This window comes from Saccopteryx leptura, chromosome 2 (genome assembly GCF_036850995.1).
Source record: "Saccopteryx leptura isolate mSacLep1 chromosome 2, mSacLep1_pri_phased_curated, whole genome shotgun sequence".
In the NCBI taxonomy this organism is placed as follows: domain Eukaryota; kingdom Metazoa; phylum Chordata; class Mammalia; order Chiroptera; family Emballonuridae; genus Saccopteryx; species Saccopteryx leptura.
In genome coordinates, this window is record NC_089504.1 from 270,805,770 (window position 1) to 270,820,550 (window position 14,781).

General features: G+C 51.4%; 1 protein-coding gene across 4 annotated transcripts in view; it reads right to left on the reverse strand.

The window, feature by feature from the left end:
* ATF3 (activating transcription factor 3) overlaps window positions 1-14,781 on the reverse strand; it is a 54,865-nt gene that overhangs the window by 1,600 nt on the left and 38,484 nt on the right. Inside the window, exons 1-3 of one of the 4 annotated variants that reach the window (XM_066361794.1) lie at window positions 11,497-11,725; window positions 5,169-5,412; window positions 1,025-1,132 (exon numbers count right to left, since the gene is read on the reverse strand). In XM_066361794.1, coding sequence (XP_066217891.1) covers window positions 1,025-1,132; window positions 5,169-5,408 — 348 coding nt within the window. In that variant the 5' untranslated portion in view covers window positions 5,409-5,412; window positions 11,497-11,725. Of the gene's footprint in view, window positions 1-1,024; window positions 1,133-5,168; window positions 5,413-11,181; window positions 11,269-11,496; window positions 11,726-14,781 lie in introns of those variants that run through there. The other 3 variants (XM_066361797.1, XM_066361793.1, XM_066361795.1) reach the window with 3 other exon arrangements.

The following is a 14,781-nucleotide window of genomic DNA, read 5'->3' on the forward strand; positions in this document are numbered from 1 at the left end:
TGCTCCAGTGCTCACAAAGCTGGGCAGCAGTCTTAGGTTTGGGCGAATCTAGAACCCGGAGAAGCCTTGGAACTTAGAGGCTTCTTCAGAGATGCCCTGGAGTTTCCACTCAAGGTTGAGGCAGGCGGTGCTTTAATAGTAATGAAGCGGCAGTAGAACCAGTGACTCAGAGATCACCTCTGCCTGAGTCCAACAGCCCGTGTGCGGGTGTTCCGGACCCATAGGGCCATGGGGGCAGGGGAGAAATCCAGACTCATGGTGCTTCGTCTTTGGTGAGTCACTAATTTTACCAAAAAGCTCATCTTCCCAGAATGTAGATGGCAACACACAAAATGTCTGAATTTTAACTGATTCCTTAAAGCAATTAACAGAACCCTTGGGGACGTGTGCAGTCTAGGTGAAGACTCTGCCCTGGCCTGTCCGCACTTGGGGGGAAGGGACATGACCACTGGAGAAACGGCACCGCGAGCCGGCCCACCGGCCACAGATGCCGTCCCCTTTAGGAAGGGGAGCTGGCCGAATGCAGCCAGGAGCTAAGCTTCTTGGGTGAGCCAAGGAGAAGAGCTGCAGAGTTAAGAGCTACACAGGAACACCAAGAAAGCTGAACCACTGCTTGCAGATTAAGGAAACAACTTGTTTGAAGAGATTAATTAAAAGCGTTTCATTGTGAGCCAAATGTGAGCTGGCAGCTCCCTTTCTTGGGAAAAGGGGCAAGTGAAGCCTCTTACACCGGGCTGACATACCCCGCAGCCTGGAAGCTGCAGGACATGCAGGGACTGGCTGAGGCTGCCGTGGTTTCTAATCCACACACCTGCTTTTCTCCATCCAGAGTCACATGCTTTGTGCCCACGGCTTTGTTAGTGCCACATCCAGCCACTGGCACTCCTGCTGCCAGCAACAACGCCCTTCTTGGGAAAAACACTGCTGGGTAGGAGACTTTTTGAACTTCCCTTCTGGGAGTGGCAAGAGGTCAGTGGGGGACAGGCATGAGCAAGGGGACAGGGCAAGGTGAGAAGACACTCACTTTCTGCAGACACTCCGTCTTCTCCTTCTTCTTGTTTCGACATTTGGCGGCCGCGATCTTATTTCTTTCCCGTCGCCTCTTTTTCCTTTCATCCTCTTCAGGGGCTACCTATAAAATCCAAGAGGCACCTGCTTAGTGGGAGGCAAGAAATACAACCCACGTCAAATACCCTGCCTTTTATTGCCAGCAAAGACTGGCACGTTAGGGCAGCCGTAATGCTAAAGGACCTGGAAAAAGTAAGCCCCAGACTCTTATATGAGACCTCGCCGCACACATACACCCTTAAGAATAAAAAATGAAAATCAAAGAACTGTTAAGATTATATTGGCAATATTGATAAATTAAAATTTAGTTTATTTAAAAAATGCATTTGCTTTTTATTTTTTGGTATTTTTCCGAAGCTGGAAACGGGAGGCAGTCAGACAGACTCCCGCATGCACCTGACCAGGATCCACCTGGCACACCCACCAGGGGACAATGCTCTGCCCATCTGGGGCGTTGCTCTGTTGCAACCAGAGCCATTCCAGCGCCTGAGGCAGAGGCCATGGAGCCATCCTCAGCTCCCGGGCCAACTTTGCTCCAATGGAGCCTTGGCTGCAGGAGGGGAAGAAAGAGACAGAGAGGAATGAGAGGGGGAGGGGTGGAGAAGCAGATGGGCGCTTCTCCTGTGTGCCCTGGCCAGGAATTGAACCCGGGACTCCTGCACGCCAGGCTGACGCTCTACCACTGAGCCAACCGGCCAGGGCCTGCATTTGCTTTTTGGAATAAGAGTTTGATATTCAAATTGATAACTATTGGTAATAAATGAACCATTTAGCACAGGAAACAGATTCTGTTTGGCAAGTATGTCCTTTCCCCTAGAACCAGGAACCTCAATGGCTCAGTCACCCTGTCCCCGTTTCTTTGATTTGAGACCCAGGGGCAGCCCATCCATCTCTCTTCACCTGGAGCACTAGAGTGCCTCCTTCCTGAATTCAGGAGAAGCCCACGGAGTTCCTGGAGAAGAGGAACCCAAGGTCTTTCCCAGCCAAAGTGGCATAATCAGCCCATGGCTTGGTGCCATTTCTGGCTGGCAAACTAGAACCATTCATTGGTTTATCCTTCAATTAAATACTTACCTCTTCCTCTGTGCTCTACCCTGAGTCAGCCCTGGGGCTCCTCAGAGAACAACACCCTACCCTGTTTTAGGATCAGTCCTCTGGAAGTTCACTCTGAACCTGACTTCATCTGAGGCCTGATGAGGAATGAGCAAAGTCCAGCTGCTGGACTTAGTTTAGAGACCTGAGTCCAGCTGGGGTGAAGCACTCCCTGTGGGCTGAGTGGGTAATGGTTTAGGCTGCTAATGTGAGACTTTGTCATGTTACATGTCACTGCTCTAGACAGTGGGAGAGGGTGTAAGAGCCACACCTCAAACCCAGGCGGTCCTGGCACAACATAATCACCTGACTTACTACTGGCCATTTGGATTAGATGATACTGATGGGAGGCCTTGTGATTTAGAGAAACAAAGCCCAAGGGGGAAATATGGTGAAAGAAATTCCATCTTTCACATCCTGGATCCCAGAACCACACAGGGAGACATTTGGGGTTTAGACTAAATTGCCCTTGAATCCCAGCTTTATGACCTATTAGCTGTGAGACCTTGAATAAGTTACCATGTTCTTCTGAGCCTCAGTGTCCTCGTTTGTAAAATGGGGTGAATAATCTTACCTACCTAATAGGGTTATGATGAGGGACAAATTAGCTAATAAATGTGAATGCCTTGCACAGTGCTTAACTTCCAGTCAGGGCTGTATAAGCTTCAGTTATTAACCTCGCCATCTGTGTCTTCATCAACAACACAGCAATTCTGGTATTTCCTTTGATGTTTCCTACAGACATTTTTGGATAGGTGGGAGAGGATTCCGGGTTTGCTCATGTGGGGAAAGTACTGGAAAGTAGAGCAAATCTCAGTGTCACGTGCTGTCAGAGGGAAAAGCCTTCCTATGAGGTCATTTAGTTCAGTCCCATCAGTGTATTAATATGAAAAGAAAGAATTCAACCAGCAAATAAATACTGATCTATTTGTATAGTAATGAGCCAGGGATGCCCAGGAATCACCAGCTCATGGTCAGCAGACCAGCAGGATACAATCCCTGATGTAACCTAGGCCTTTGGTTCCTCATCCTGTGTCCTCTCTGAGTCACAGCTGCCCTGTTCCACCCTGTCGCCTTCCCAGATGTGACTGGGACCTGGGGAACAGGCTCGTGCTGCCCAGTAGCACAGGGTGCCTATGGATTTCACAGGCTTAGCGTCGTATTTTAAGTTGACAATTACAGCAGCCCCGGGGACCAGAATATTCAAATAGATCAGTTCTCTTCCCAGTAGGAAAATCTACTTGTTAAACTAAAGATCAGAAGATCACTTGATGAACACAGAATCACAGGTGGGTTGGGTGACTTTAAGGAGTTTTTCCACAAAGCAAGCTGATTACTTCTTCCTCTGGAAAACCCTCAAAATATCCTTCCAAAATGCTCTCCTTCCTTCTATGGCGACCCTGCCACTTCCATTGCATCCTGATATCTCAAGATATTTAATTATAAAATTAAATACAATTAAATATCCAACCTGCACTGTCCATTAGTGGGCTGGGTGCTGACAACCTCACCTCAGGTTAATTAAGGCCCAGCCAATATCCCTAATGACAGCATCATAGAGTAGGCCCTGAACTATCAGTCAGATCCTCTGCTAGACCCTTTAAAAAAATGTCATTTCATTAACCCTTATATAGAATCATAGAGCCCTTATATAGAGTCACTGCCCCTTTTATAGAATCATAAAGATTCTTGACCAGCTTCCTTTAAAACACAGTTCCTTCTCAGCCAGTTCCACTACACCTTGTCTAAAGGCTGAAGCCTGAAACACTCCCATCTTGTGCCCATGAGGGAACAGCCAACAGCACATCCAAGACCTCAGCCTGCGTCCTTGAGCCACCACAGCATTGCCAGCAGCCACCTCTCAGACTGCTCACCATGCCTCTTACTCCAGGTGTCTTATAAAAGGTCACCGACTGCGGAGCAGTGCAAGTGTCAGAGACAGGAGTAAACCTGGAGGCAGAAGCTGGTCCCAAGGCTGTGAGCTCCAGTTGGGCCGCCTGGGTCCTTGTAGTGATGAAACTAAACACACCTGGTGATCTCACGGCTTATCATATGCTGATGGCTTTCCACCCTACCTCTCTAGGCCAGATTCTCCTCTGAACTTCTGACCCACATATCCAACTGCCTCCTCCTCTGGGACAGACTCCAGTAGGGTGGACTCACTCCTGTCCTTGCCCCACCCAACCTCCTGTAGTCCTGATCTCAGCAGCAGGTGGCCGCACCATCCTTACCAGTGATCAGGCTTTGGAGCGACCTTGAGTCCTCCACTTGGAGCTACATTCTATGTCCAACCTGTCAGTAAATCAGCTTTACCTTCCAGACAGACCCCGAACCTGACCACCTCTCCACACTTCGCTGCTTGCATCCTAATGCAGACCTTCCTTGGCTCAGCTGGATCACTAACTCTTTTCTGTACTCTCCTTCTGCCCTTTTCAGCCAGGGGGTCATTTAAAAAGTCAGACCGAGTAGCTCCCCTGCTCAGAAACTCTCCAGTGGCTTCCTGCCTTAGTCTGAATAAACGACTCTATCTTCACAATAGACCCAGCAAGACCTGCCCCTGCCCATTACCTCGCTTTCCACCCCCCAGTCTCCCCACCCCGTGTGACTGCTCTTATCCACCAAGCTCACACCCCCCTCAGTGCCCTTGTTTTGGCACTTTTGTGAGATACCCAGTTGGCCCTCTCCCTCTCCTCCTCTGAGTCTCTGCTCAGAGGTCACTCTGTCAGAGCAGCCTTCCCTGACCTCCTGATTTACAACAGCACCCTCCTCTACCCCACTTCCCGTCCCCTTTGCAGCTTTCTTTCTCTCCTTTGCCCCCTTCTCTCATATTATGTGTTTCCTTCTTTTGTGTACCATCTGTGTCCTCCCAGGAGACGGTAGGCTTCCTGAGGGCAGTGGTCAGTTCTATTCCCGCTGCAGCCCCCCGCCCAGGGCACGTCCGGCATGTGGCAGGTGTGCAGGTGTGCGATGATACATGCTGAGGATTGGGCACTTCTGGTAGAACCCACCTGGCCTCTCGTGACTGATGTCTCGAGCGGTCTGCTGCTGACAGTGACTGACTCCAGCACAGAGGACATCCGGTGGCAGAGGTGCTTGTTCTGGATGGCGAACCTCAGCTCTTCCTTGACAAAGGGTGTCAGGTTAGCAAAATCCTCAAACACCAGTGACCCAGGAGGGGACAGGCAGGGGACGATGGCAGAGGCACTGACTTCCGAGGCAGAGACCTGGCCTGGGTGTTGAAGCATCATTTTGCTGAAAGACACATCGAAACCCAAGCTACTTCAGGGGTTGGGGACATGGGACCAAGTCCCCACCCTGGCCCCCCACACCTGTGACCCCCAACCCGAGCCCCACCCCCAGGGAAAGTCCCATAAGCCCTCCAGCTTCTGTTTTGTTTTCATTTCATGCCACCCGCAGCTTGAGTAAAACAGGTTCTTGAAAAACATAGCTCAGTGATGTGGATAAAACACCTAACTGAAGTTTATCAGGGGTGGCATTTCAAGCTATTCCGAATTGGCAAAAGTGTTAGTTTTGGCTGGTGTGCATATATGCAAATGTAGCCTCAAACAGTCTGAAAGAGGAAGAGCATTAAAAAAAAAAAAAGTGAAACTATTATGTAACCTCATTTCCAGTTTCTTTCTGAACAAACAAACTTGGCATCTGAAATCAAGTTGAAGTTGTCAATGAGTGGAAGTAAAGCGAGGCACAGGGGCCCTTGAATTTAGCACACATATCCCTGAGTCCTCTCTCTCAGGAAATGGGGTCCAAATAAATGAGAATAAGGGTGGTAACCGTGACAGGTGTGCTTCTTTGAGCCAGCCCCTGGCCGGGGCCGGGGGCTAGGGATTCAGACCACGAGGGACCAGTAGCCCCTTTGTCAAGTTAAGCTTGATGAAGCCAAGACCTCAGGGTAAAGAAAAGTGAGGAGCTGAGAATGTGAACCTTGTCTGGAAGTCTTGTTCAGCCCTGTGGTGTCTGGAGACGGTTGGTCTGGGGGCCAAAGGGGACCGGGACTGGCTGAGGCACTAAGGAGCAGTGTCTTAGTCTCCGTCTTCACCTGCCGAAAGGCTAAGAGCTCCTGCAGCACAGGGACCAAGTCTCCGCTGTCGCTCTATCCCAGGGCTTGGCACAGCGCCTGGCACCGGTTGTGCCCAATGCCTGCTGGTCACTGAAGACTGCCTGACTGAATACAAGAGATTGGGAGATCGGGACTGGGCAGTCCAGTCAAATGGCTTCTGAGTTCCTGTCTCTGTCTTCCTATAGCCCAGGGAAGCCAAAGTGACAATAGGAAAATAAAGGGTAGAAATAGTGATAGTTCTACGGTTCCAATTTGAAGTCACCCCCCCCCCCCATAAATCGCTCCCTGCCATATACTTCCAGCAGTGGCTGTTCCCCCATCCAGGCAGTCAGTTCTCCAGCGGCCCTGAGTCAGGGGATTCCCTGGAGCATCCTTCTCAGTCTGGGGACCTGCAGTTTTTAAACCCAAGTCCAGCTGGACAGGAAGCCCGTCAGTAAATTGCTAATATATAATGAGTGCCTCCTTCATACCAGAAACCTTATGTGCATTATCTCATTTAATCCTCAAGAGAACACAGTGAGTTCAGTCCTAGGCCCATTTTATGGATGGAGTAACTGAGGTTTATACTAGCTAAAGATGTTCCCTAAAGTCATAGTGTGAGGCAGCATCAGGATTTGAAAATAGGTTTGACTCCAGAACTTCTGCCCTTAATTTATAGACTATCAACTATTATTCCACATTGCAAACACACACACACTCACATACACACACAAAAAAAAACCAGAGCAAAGTTTTCTTGGGGGTGGAGCAAGCATAGAGTTGATGGGGGTCCTGGGACTGAAGCGATGGAGGAAACAGCCACAGGGAAACTTGAACTCTAGGTAACGAACTGCTGGTCTTTCTATGTCCGGGCATATACTCAAGCTGCTGCCCACATTTTGAAGCATGTATAAGTGGGTCTTTTATCCACAGAATTCCCAAATGGGGGTCAGAAAATCAAGATTTAAGGCTCACTTACTCATATGTCATCATTATACCTCCCAAGGCCTTCTCCTCTGTAAAAGAAAGCTAATAGCAATCGTCCTATTTTCTGATAGAGTTGTACAAGGAGTTGAGAAAATAGTCATACATGAATATGCCTTGGAAACAGAATACAACTAGGAGGTATGTTCTTACTGGGCCTCCCAGGGAGCTCCCTAGCCCAGGATTGGCTCTCTGACAGACGCTCTGTGAGGTCCAGGTGGGAGGGTGGCTGGTCACTCTCTTTGATCTCAAACACTTCTGAATAGAACACCCTGACCTCTAACTCCCCCTTAAGATCTGAGATACACTATTGGAGGCAAGGATTCCAGGCCAACAAATGCCACCGTTGACTATTCAAAGAAATCCAGGAAATGTATGTAACTCTCTTCCTAAAACCCCGTGTCATGAGTCAGAACCGATGTTCTACCAGTTTAATCCTATTATCTTAGGATGCTGGGAGGGTACTTGTCTCTGGCAGGTGATAAACTCTAAGACACTAGGTTTCTAAAGCCAGAGGCTTAAGATTCTCCCACGCACTCATGTTTTCCCTCCCCTTCCAACTTTATTAAGGGATACAATTCAAAGCTACCACTGGGCTCGCTTTTGGTTGGAGGACTAGATAGCTCCCTTCTACACGGGTAGTTTGAATTCCACGGCAGCTGAGTGGAGTTCCATTATCACCACCCAACTAAGTTTATTAATGAGCTCTCTAGGCTTGAGGTCTGCTATTTGGAAAAAAAATTTTTTTTTTCCTTCTCAGTGTCAAGTCAGCAGTCCTGATGAAAGAAAATGAAGAATGTCAGTGGTATGGAATGTCTTTAGGAAAAGCATTGGGTGGGCTTACTTGGGAACGGAAACAGGTTGTAAAAATGTTAAAAGCTTTGCAGAAAGTAAAATAGTTGAATCTGTAGAGATGTGGGCTTTCTCTGCACCTGGCTAAAGCTTCGTTTTTAGTTTCTTGAGGTTCTTTCTAGTAACTTCTTTACTCAATTCTCTTAAGGTATGATTCAGCTCAGACTCAGGGCTGTGTCCCCCAAGGAAAATGAAGTTAAATCTTCAGGCATTTTTTTCCCTCTGAAAGTTGAGACCCTCTAAAATCCCCTTCATTTGAAGGAAAAAAATATGTGTGGGATTTTCTGAGTTGACTTTCTCCACTGATCTTAAAATTGTCCAGACTTGCTACCAAGCTCCTTTATTTTGCTTCTGCTTCATTATCTCTGATCAGAAATCATGTCATATCGTTTCATCATTTTCAAGAAAGTGAAACTTTACTCATCTATTTCTTTAACTGGAAATTCAGCTCCTAGATTTTATTTCCTAGTAGCTACAAACAACCTTGTTGAATTTTCACTTTTAATTTTTACCTCTTTCCACTAACCGCAGCTCATAAAACATCTTCTGGTTGGAAGCCAACATTGGTCTTTTGCTAATGTGGCACCTTGTTTGGTCTTTCTCCTAGCCCCCTTGAAGGTGGGAGGTGTAAGGCTGGGTTTTAGGGCCAGGCACTTCCAGGCCTATCGCTGCCACTCACATGCTGAGCGCCCGCCGAGAAGCCACCCAGAAGGCTTTCAGGGTCTCAGTCCCCTCGTCTGTGAAAGGAGACTGACATGGCCTGCCTAGATCCCTCACTGGGCCATCTGTAAGATCATATGAGATTCACGAAGTTTATACACATCCTGGGCACCCAATCCTAGTGTTTCCACTTTCCCCGTTTCAGGGGCACTCAATGCTGTTGTCAATGCAGTTTAGCTCCATTCATTTGGAATTCACTGGAGCCCTCAAGACATTCAGGTCAGTCACAGCTTCTTCTGCACTTTGATTGACCCTTAGGTCCCTGACATACCAGGTCCATTCCACCCCCCACCCCCATTTGCTGGCACCAGCTTGTCTCCACTGGTCTTTGGTAACTAAGAAATAACTAACCTGATTGGTGGTGGCACAGTGGATGAGGCATCGACCCAGAACACTGAGGTCGCTAGATTGAAACCCGAGGTCCCCAGCTCCGAGCATGGCTCGTCAGTATAAAGGTGGCTGGCTTAAGCAGGGATCATCCACACGATACCAAGGCTTGCCAGCTTGAGCCCAAAGATCGCTGGCATGAGAAGCCCAAGGTCACTGGCTTGAGCAAGGGGACACTGGCACAGCCTGGTCAAGGAATGTACGAGAAGCTCAATGTATAACTAAAGTGAAAGCAACTACAAGTTGATGCTTCTCACCCTCTCTTTCCCTTTCTGTCTGTCTGTCTGTCTCTCTCTCTCAAACAAAACAAAAGAAAACAAAGCAAAAAACACAACAAACAAACAAAAACACTAGTCCTCACTCATGAAACCATTTCTGGTTTCTGTGGTGTCCCAGCTATGTATTTCCTCCTTCCCAGGATGGGTAACACTTGGAGTCACTGTATCTAATGGGAAAGAACACCCAATTTTAGAGCCATCTGGGTCAGGTCTTCATTTGTAATTTGAGTAAAATGAGGTCCAGAAACAGTCTTGCCCAAGGCCACAGAGCTGGTACGTGGTCCAGATCAGGACACGCTGCTGACCCCCCCCCCCCACCCCCTTACTGCTCATTTTGTTCCATGACCAATAGAGATTCAATCAACAAGGCAACCGGAGAACAGAGCCACCGGCCAGGTAGATGAGTGGTCCATTGTCAAGTAACCTTTGACAGGCTTTGACAGGACCAGACAGGGAGGGAGTGTAGAAGAAAGAGAACAAGGAAGAGTAATATCAGTTTCTCCTTCACTTAACGTTTGGGAAACAAGCCCCAAACAGAGGTGACTGTCCGCCACACTGAGTTAGGTGTCCTGGGGGACGGCCCGGCTGACAGCACTTTAGGCCCACCGTGTGGTTAAGATACAGCACCTGTGCCTGCTACTGGGGCCTTCGGATCCTTCCTGTCTTAACCCCACCCTTTTCCTCGACTCTTGGATGTTTCTACCCCCACCCCATTCTTTTTTTCTCCATCAAGGCTTTAACAACTCCTTTACTTGTGAGGAAACATATGTGATCTAGGCAATGAGATTAGAGGAAAGCAAGTGGTTAGTAAGTAGATAAAAAGAAAGGGGGGGAGGCAGAGAAGGAGAACCAATCCAAATGGAAAGAAAACTGGAAAGGGAAGAGATGCCTGATATTAAAGTCCCCTTTACCCCTTTGTCTCAGAGGCTGGTCAGTGACATTAGATAGGTACCCCCTCATTCAAGTGATTCAAAACCCCTCACTGGCCCCCCCTTTTGCAATTACACCACTCTAAAATCTAAAAGCCTTCTGGCTAGTAAGAACCTTAATGGTTACCTGGTCCAACCACCATCTTGTGCCCACAAACAGGCAGAGGGGCCAACATTGCGATATGTGCCCACATCTCCCAGCTGGGAATACTGAGGCTCAAGAATATTAAATACAGTGTAAGTTCTCCTCAGCGTCCTGGCCACGGGACCGTAAAGCCATTCTCTCAATTATCTGAAGACCTGGCTTCGCACTCTCGCGTCCACTGCGGCAGGTCTCCATGGACGAATGGCAGTGAAGTCCGCGATCCCGCCAAGAGGAAGAGCCAGAGCCACAGGCACGAGAAAAAAGCGTGAGAGACTTGGGACAGGAAGTGTCAGGTCCAGGAGCGCGACACCAGCCTGTGCCGGTAGCTCTCTCCGTCTTCCACCGCAGGGCAGGCAGGACACTAGCGCTTGGCACCTCTAAACTTATCTCAACTAACTTTTGCTCCGGGCTCCCGGCTCTGTCCCGCTGCCCTGCGCTCCCGGGTGCGCAGGGCGACTCCCAGCGGCCGCGGCCGCGACCCCGGTTCGCCCGTCCGGTCCCCATTCATTCCGTTCGGCCCCTGGGGCAGCCCTCAGGTGAGCCCTCGGCCTCCGGGCCCCTCTGCGGACCTCGCGAAGGCTGGGATCGGAAGTGGCAGTGCCCGGCACCGAGCGACGATGGAGCGGACAGCGAGCGGGAGAACCTCGGACACTCCCCCGCACAACCCACCTCCCCACGTTGGATCCAGCGGGGAAAGAAAGTGCGCGGGCGGAGAGAAGCAGTGTTTCCAGACGAGCGGAGAAGCAGGAGTCCCACCTCTCTGTCACCAGGAACCTTTCGCGCCCCAAGTCAAAAGAGAAAGTTATTAGCGAGAAACTTTCTGAAGCTTCGAGGAGCAGTGATGGCCGGAAAAAGTTCAGCCAGAGTTCTTTAGAAGCCGGAGGCTGGGGGCACAGATCGGGGGTGGGCCCAGGGGGCGCGGGACTAGTTACTATAGGGGCGCAAAGGGAATGAAAGCGAGCTACCCTCGCCGCTCTCACTCACTGGCTTCCAAGCGCTCACCTCCGGTCTCCACTCGGGGCTGCCAGGGTCCGGAGGGCGGGCGGGGTCGGGGCGGGGTCGGACTGCCTGCCGGTGGGGCCAGAGGGCGAGCACCGAGGCCAGAGGGCGAGCGCCGAGAGCGCACTGCCGGCGCGCGGGCTGGCGGGTCCGCTGGAGCGGCGGCGCTGGGAGGCTGCTTGCTGTGCAGTGCCCGCTCCGCTGCGTGCGACTGTGGCTGCGAGCGCGTTGCATCACCCCTTTTATAGCGCCGGGGCTGAGGCTGGCGCCGCGCCAGATTACTCCAGTCCGGGGCTGATGTAATGCTATTAATAGCTTCCCCGAGAACCAGCCGAACTAGGCTGGGCAAAGGGAGGAGAGGTGGAGGAGGGGCCAAAGGGAAGGTGGGGACTGGTGATGCAAGCGCGGGGAGGAGCCGGTCCGGGCGCGTCCTCCTGGCCTCGGGCGCTCGGGCGCAAACCTTCCCGCCCTCTCTCGCCATATCAGGACTGGAGTCGCCCGGGCTGGCCGCCAGATGTGCGTACTCGCTGCTGCGTGTTCCAGGCATGAGCCAATGGTGCCCAAGAGCAGCTGCATGACTCCACCGCATTGGCATCTCTCCCTCCGCTAGGTTGGGGTGGGGGGGGGAGGGCAGCTGGTGGTGGGTAGATGGAGGGGTGGATCCTGCCCGCCGCCGAGACTAGGTGAGGCTGGGAAGCGGGCAGGTCCTTCCTCTAAAATGCGTGATCATTTTCTGGATCTTCGGGAAAATACCTCCTACCCCGCCAAACGCCGCCTTCTCTTGTAGGAGGCGGGGTGAGAACTGTAGCGTTAGCCTCCAGTGGGGAACAGGTGTCCACAGGCACCCTACCGTAAACCCACACCGTTACCTGCCGTGGGTGACCTCCGCTGCCGGGACCGCGAGAAGTTCGTCCGTTAACCCCCGCGCGGAGGGCAGCGCTCCGCGGACATTGGACGCTCGTAGCCCCAGCGCACCGCGCCCGAGCGCACAGTGGGACTGCCCCGAGGCGGGCTGGGAACCCGACCCCCCAGGCGAGTGCGAGTGGTAGGACCACCTGGGTTAGGATTTTTAAAACAACTACAGCGTTTGAAATTGACAGTGAAACGAACAAGACCCTGGAAAGACAAGAGACCTGGAAAAATCGATGACAACTCAGAGAAAGACTAAGAGTGGGGCTAAAGCCCAGAGGCCAGGGAGGGGAGGAAAGATACAATGCTTTGGTCTTATTTAGGTGTTTAGGGAAACGTCGTATTCGGCTTTCAAGTGTTTTTCTGCGCCCAGAGCAGAGTGGGCCGGGACCGGACCGCCGGGACCGGGCACTGGCAGCTGCGGAAATGAGGCCCTGTAGCACAAATCCCTTCCGCCCCGAAGCCGGGGTTGCGGGAAAGGCGGTGTCCCGTGACCCTAAATTCGAGCCGATGCTTCAGCAGAACTGGATTTGAACCTTTCAAATGACTTTTTGGTTCGGATTCCTGGACCGCAGCTCTCGGGACCTTCTCGGCGGCCCGTGGACGCATATATGCGAAAGGAGTGTGGCCCTCGCAGTTTTTGAATCTGCACAGGAGGGAGACCCGTGCGCGCCCGTGGGGTGTATGAGGGGGGTGCGGGGGGGGGGACAGAAGCATCTGCTTCCACTTGCCTTTTGAGAGAGAGGCGGTAGAAGGTCCAAGTTTGGTAATTTGGGGTCAGAACTAGAAGGGTCTGGAAGCCCGGGTCTCACTCACTCGCAGCCCCACCCGCCGCGCTTGCAGTCCTCGCTGTTATGATGGGGATGGAGGGTCCAATCAGCCTGTCTCTCTCTCTCTCTCCCTTACACACACACACACACACACACACACACACACACACACACACACACACACACACCCCAGCCCCTCCAATGGCCAAGCAGCCTGGGGCTGAGACCCTCAGAGCTGCAGGTAAAACTGTCTCTCGCACCCAAGTTTCTTTCCCCCAATCCGACCCTCACCAGAACACCCCCACCCTACCCCGCTTCCGCCCCAAGCTTCGGGTTCAGGACAGCGCGAGGGCGGCCTCTGAAGTTCCCTCTGTCCCCCGCCAATCCCGAAGCCCCCAGGGTTCACACAGGATCCACGTGGATGTTTGTACGGGACCTGATCGGGTTTACAGCTGCGTCGCGCGGGAAGCAAGGAGCGATTGTTTTGCTTTACTTTTCGCCGTGGTAACCGCTCTCCCCGCCACACCCTCCCCCCCCCCCCCAACCGGGCCCACACCCCCGCACTCCCGGCTCCAAAACGCGTCCGCGGGTAAACCCCGGACAGGCAGGCAGGTAAACCCCAGGAGAGTTGGCACAACTCCTAGCCCAGAAGGAAGGGCGTTTGTTAATTTAAATGAAAGTTATTTGGGATTCTCTATTTATCTATTCTGTCTGTTTATCTACCGCCTGGGATAAACTGCACCATTATAAAGTGAAAAAGGGGGGTGGTGGAGGACACGTGACAGCTTTCCCCTTCTTTTCCTCTGCGAAATGCCTATGGAAATCTTTAACCAGTCTGCATTTTAAACTCTCAGCCAGATTTATGGAGGCTGAGTCCTGTCCTGAAGGGGAAATTCTACTTCTGGCGTAGGGTAAACACCAGCTAGACTAGCCGGCACGAACCAATGCAAGAGAAGGGCAATTAAGACGGAGAAGTCCACACCCCCGTCGGTTTATTTTTGTTACCATAGCGCCTCCCGTTCCTGTGAGCAGTCTTGTTTCATTCTAATAATTCTCGGTTTTGAATCTCCAAGTCACACCTGGATAGAAATGCCGTCAGCTGTTCACAGAAGTCTGAGGCTGGTTGTTTTTTTGCCTCCTTTCCCACCGAAACTCTAAAAGCGATAAGAATCTTGACACCGAAGTATGTCCACCCCCTTGTGAATGAAACTCTTATCTAAGGAAAACAGAAAGGACGCAGGCCTGCCTCCCCGTCCCCCACCCCCCAGGAGAACTGTGAAACGACTGGCGAATGGCAGAGACTGGGAAAGCGGAAAGGAAGAGCCCCAGGGTTTGTGCCACCCAAGGGGTGATCAATATCGGCGTCCTGTTTACCCTGACTTTGGTCAATGGCACCCACAGTCCCGTGTGCACACTCAGTACCATTTAGAGGAGGGGCAAGACCAGCTCCCCAGACCAAAATGCTTCTCTCCACAAAGGCAAAGGATGCCTCTGTCTCCTGAGAAGGAAGCCTTGGCTTGGCTTATTTCAGGGGTTAAGCCCCAGTGAAGGAGGGGGAAGCAGAGACTTGAATATTGTTGAGGTTTCCTAC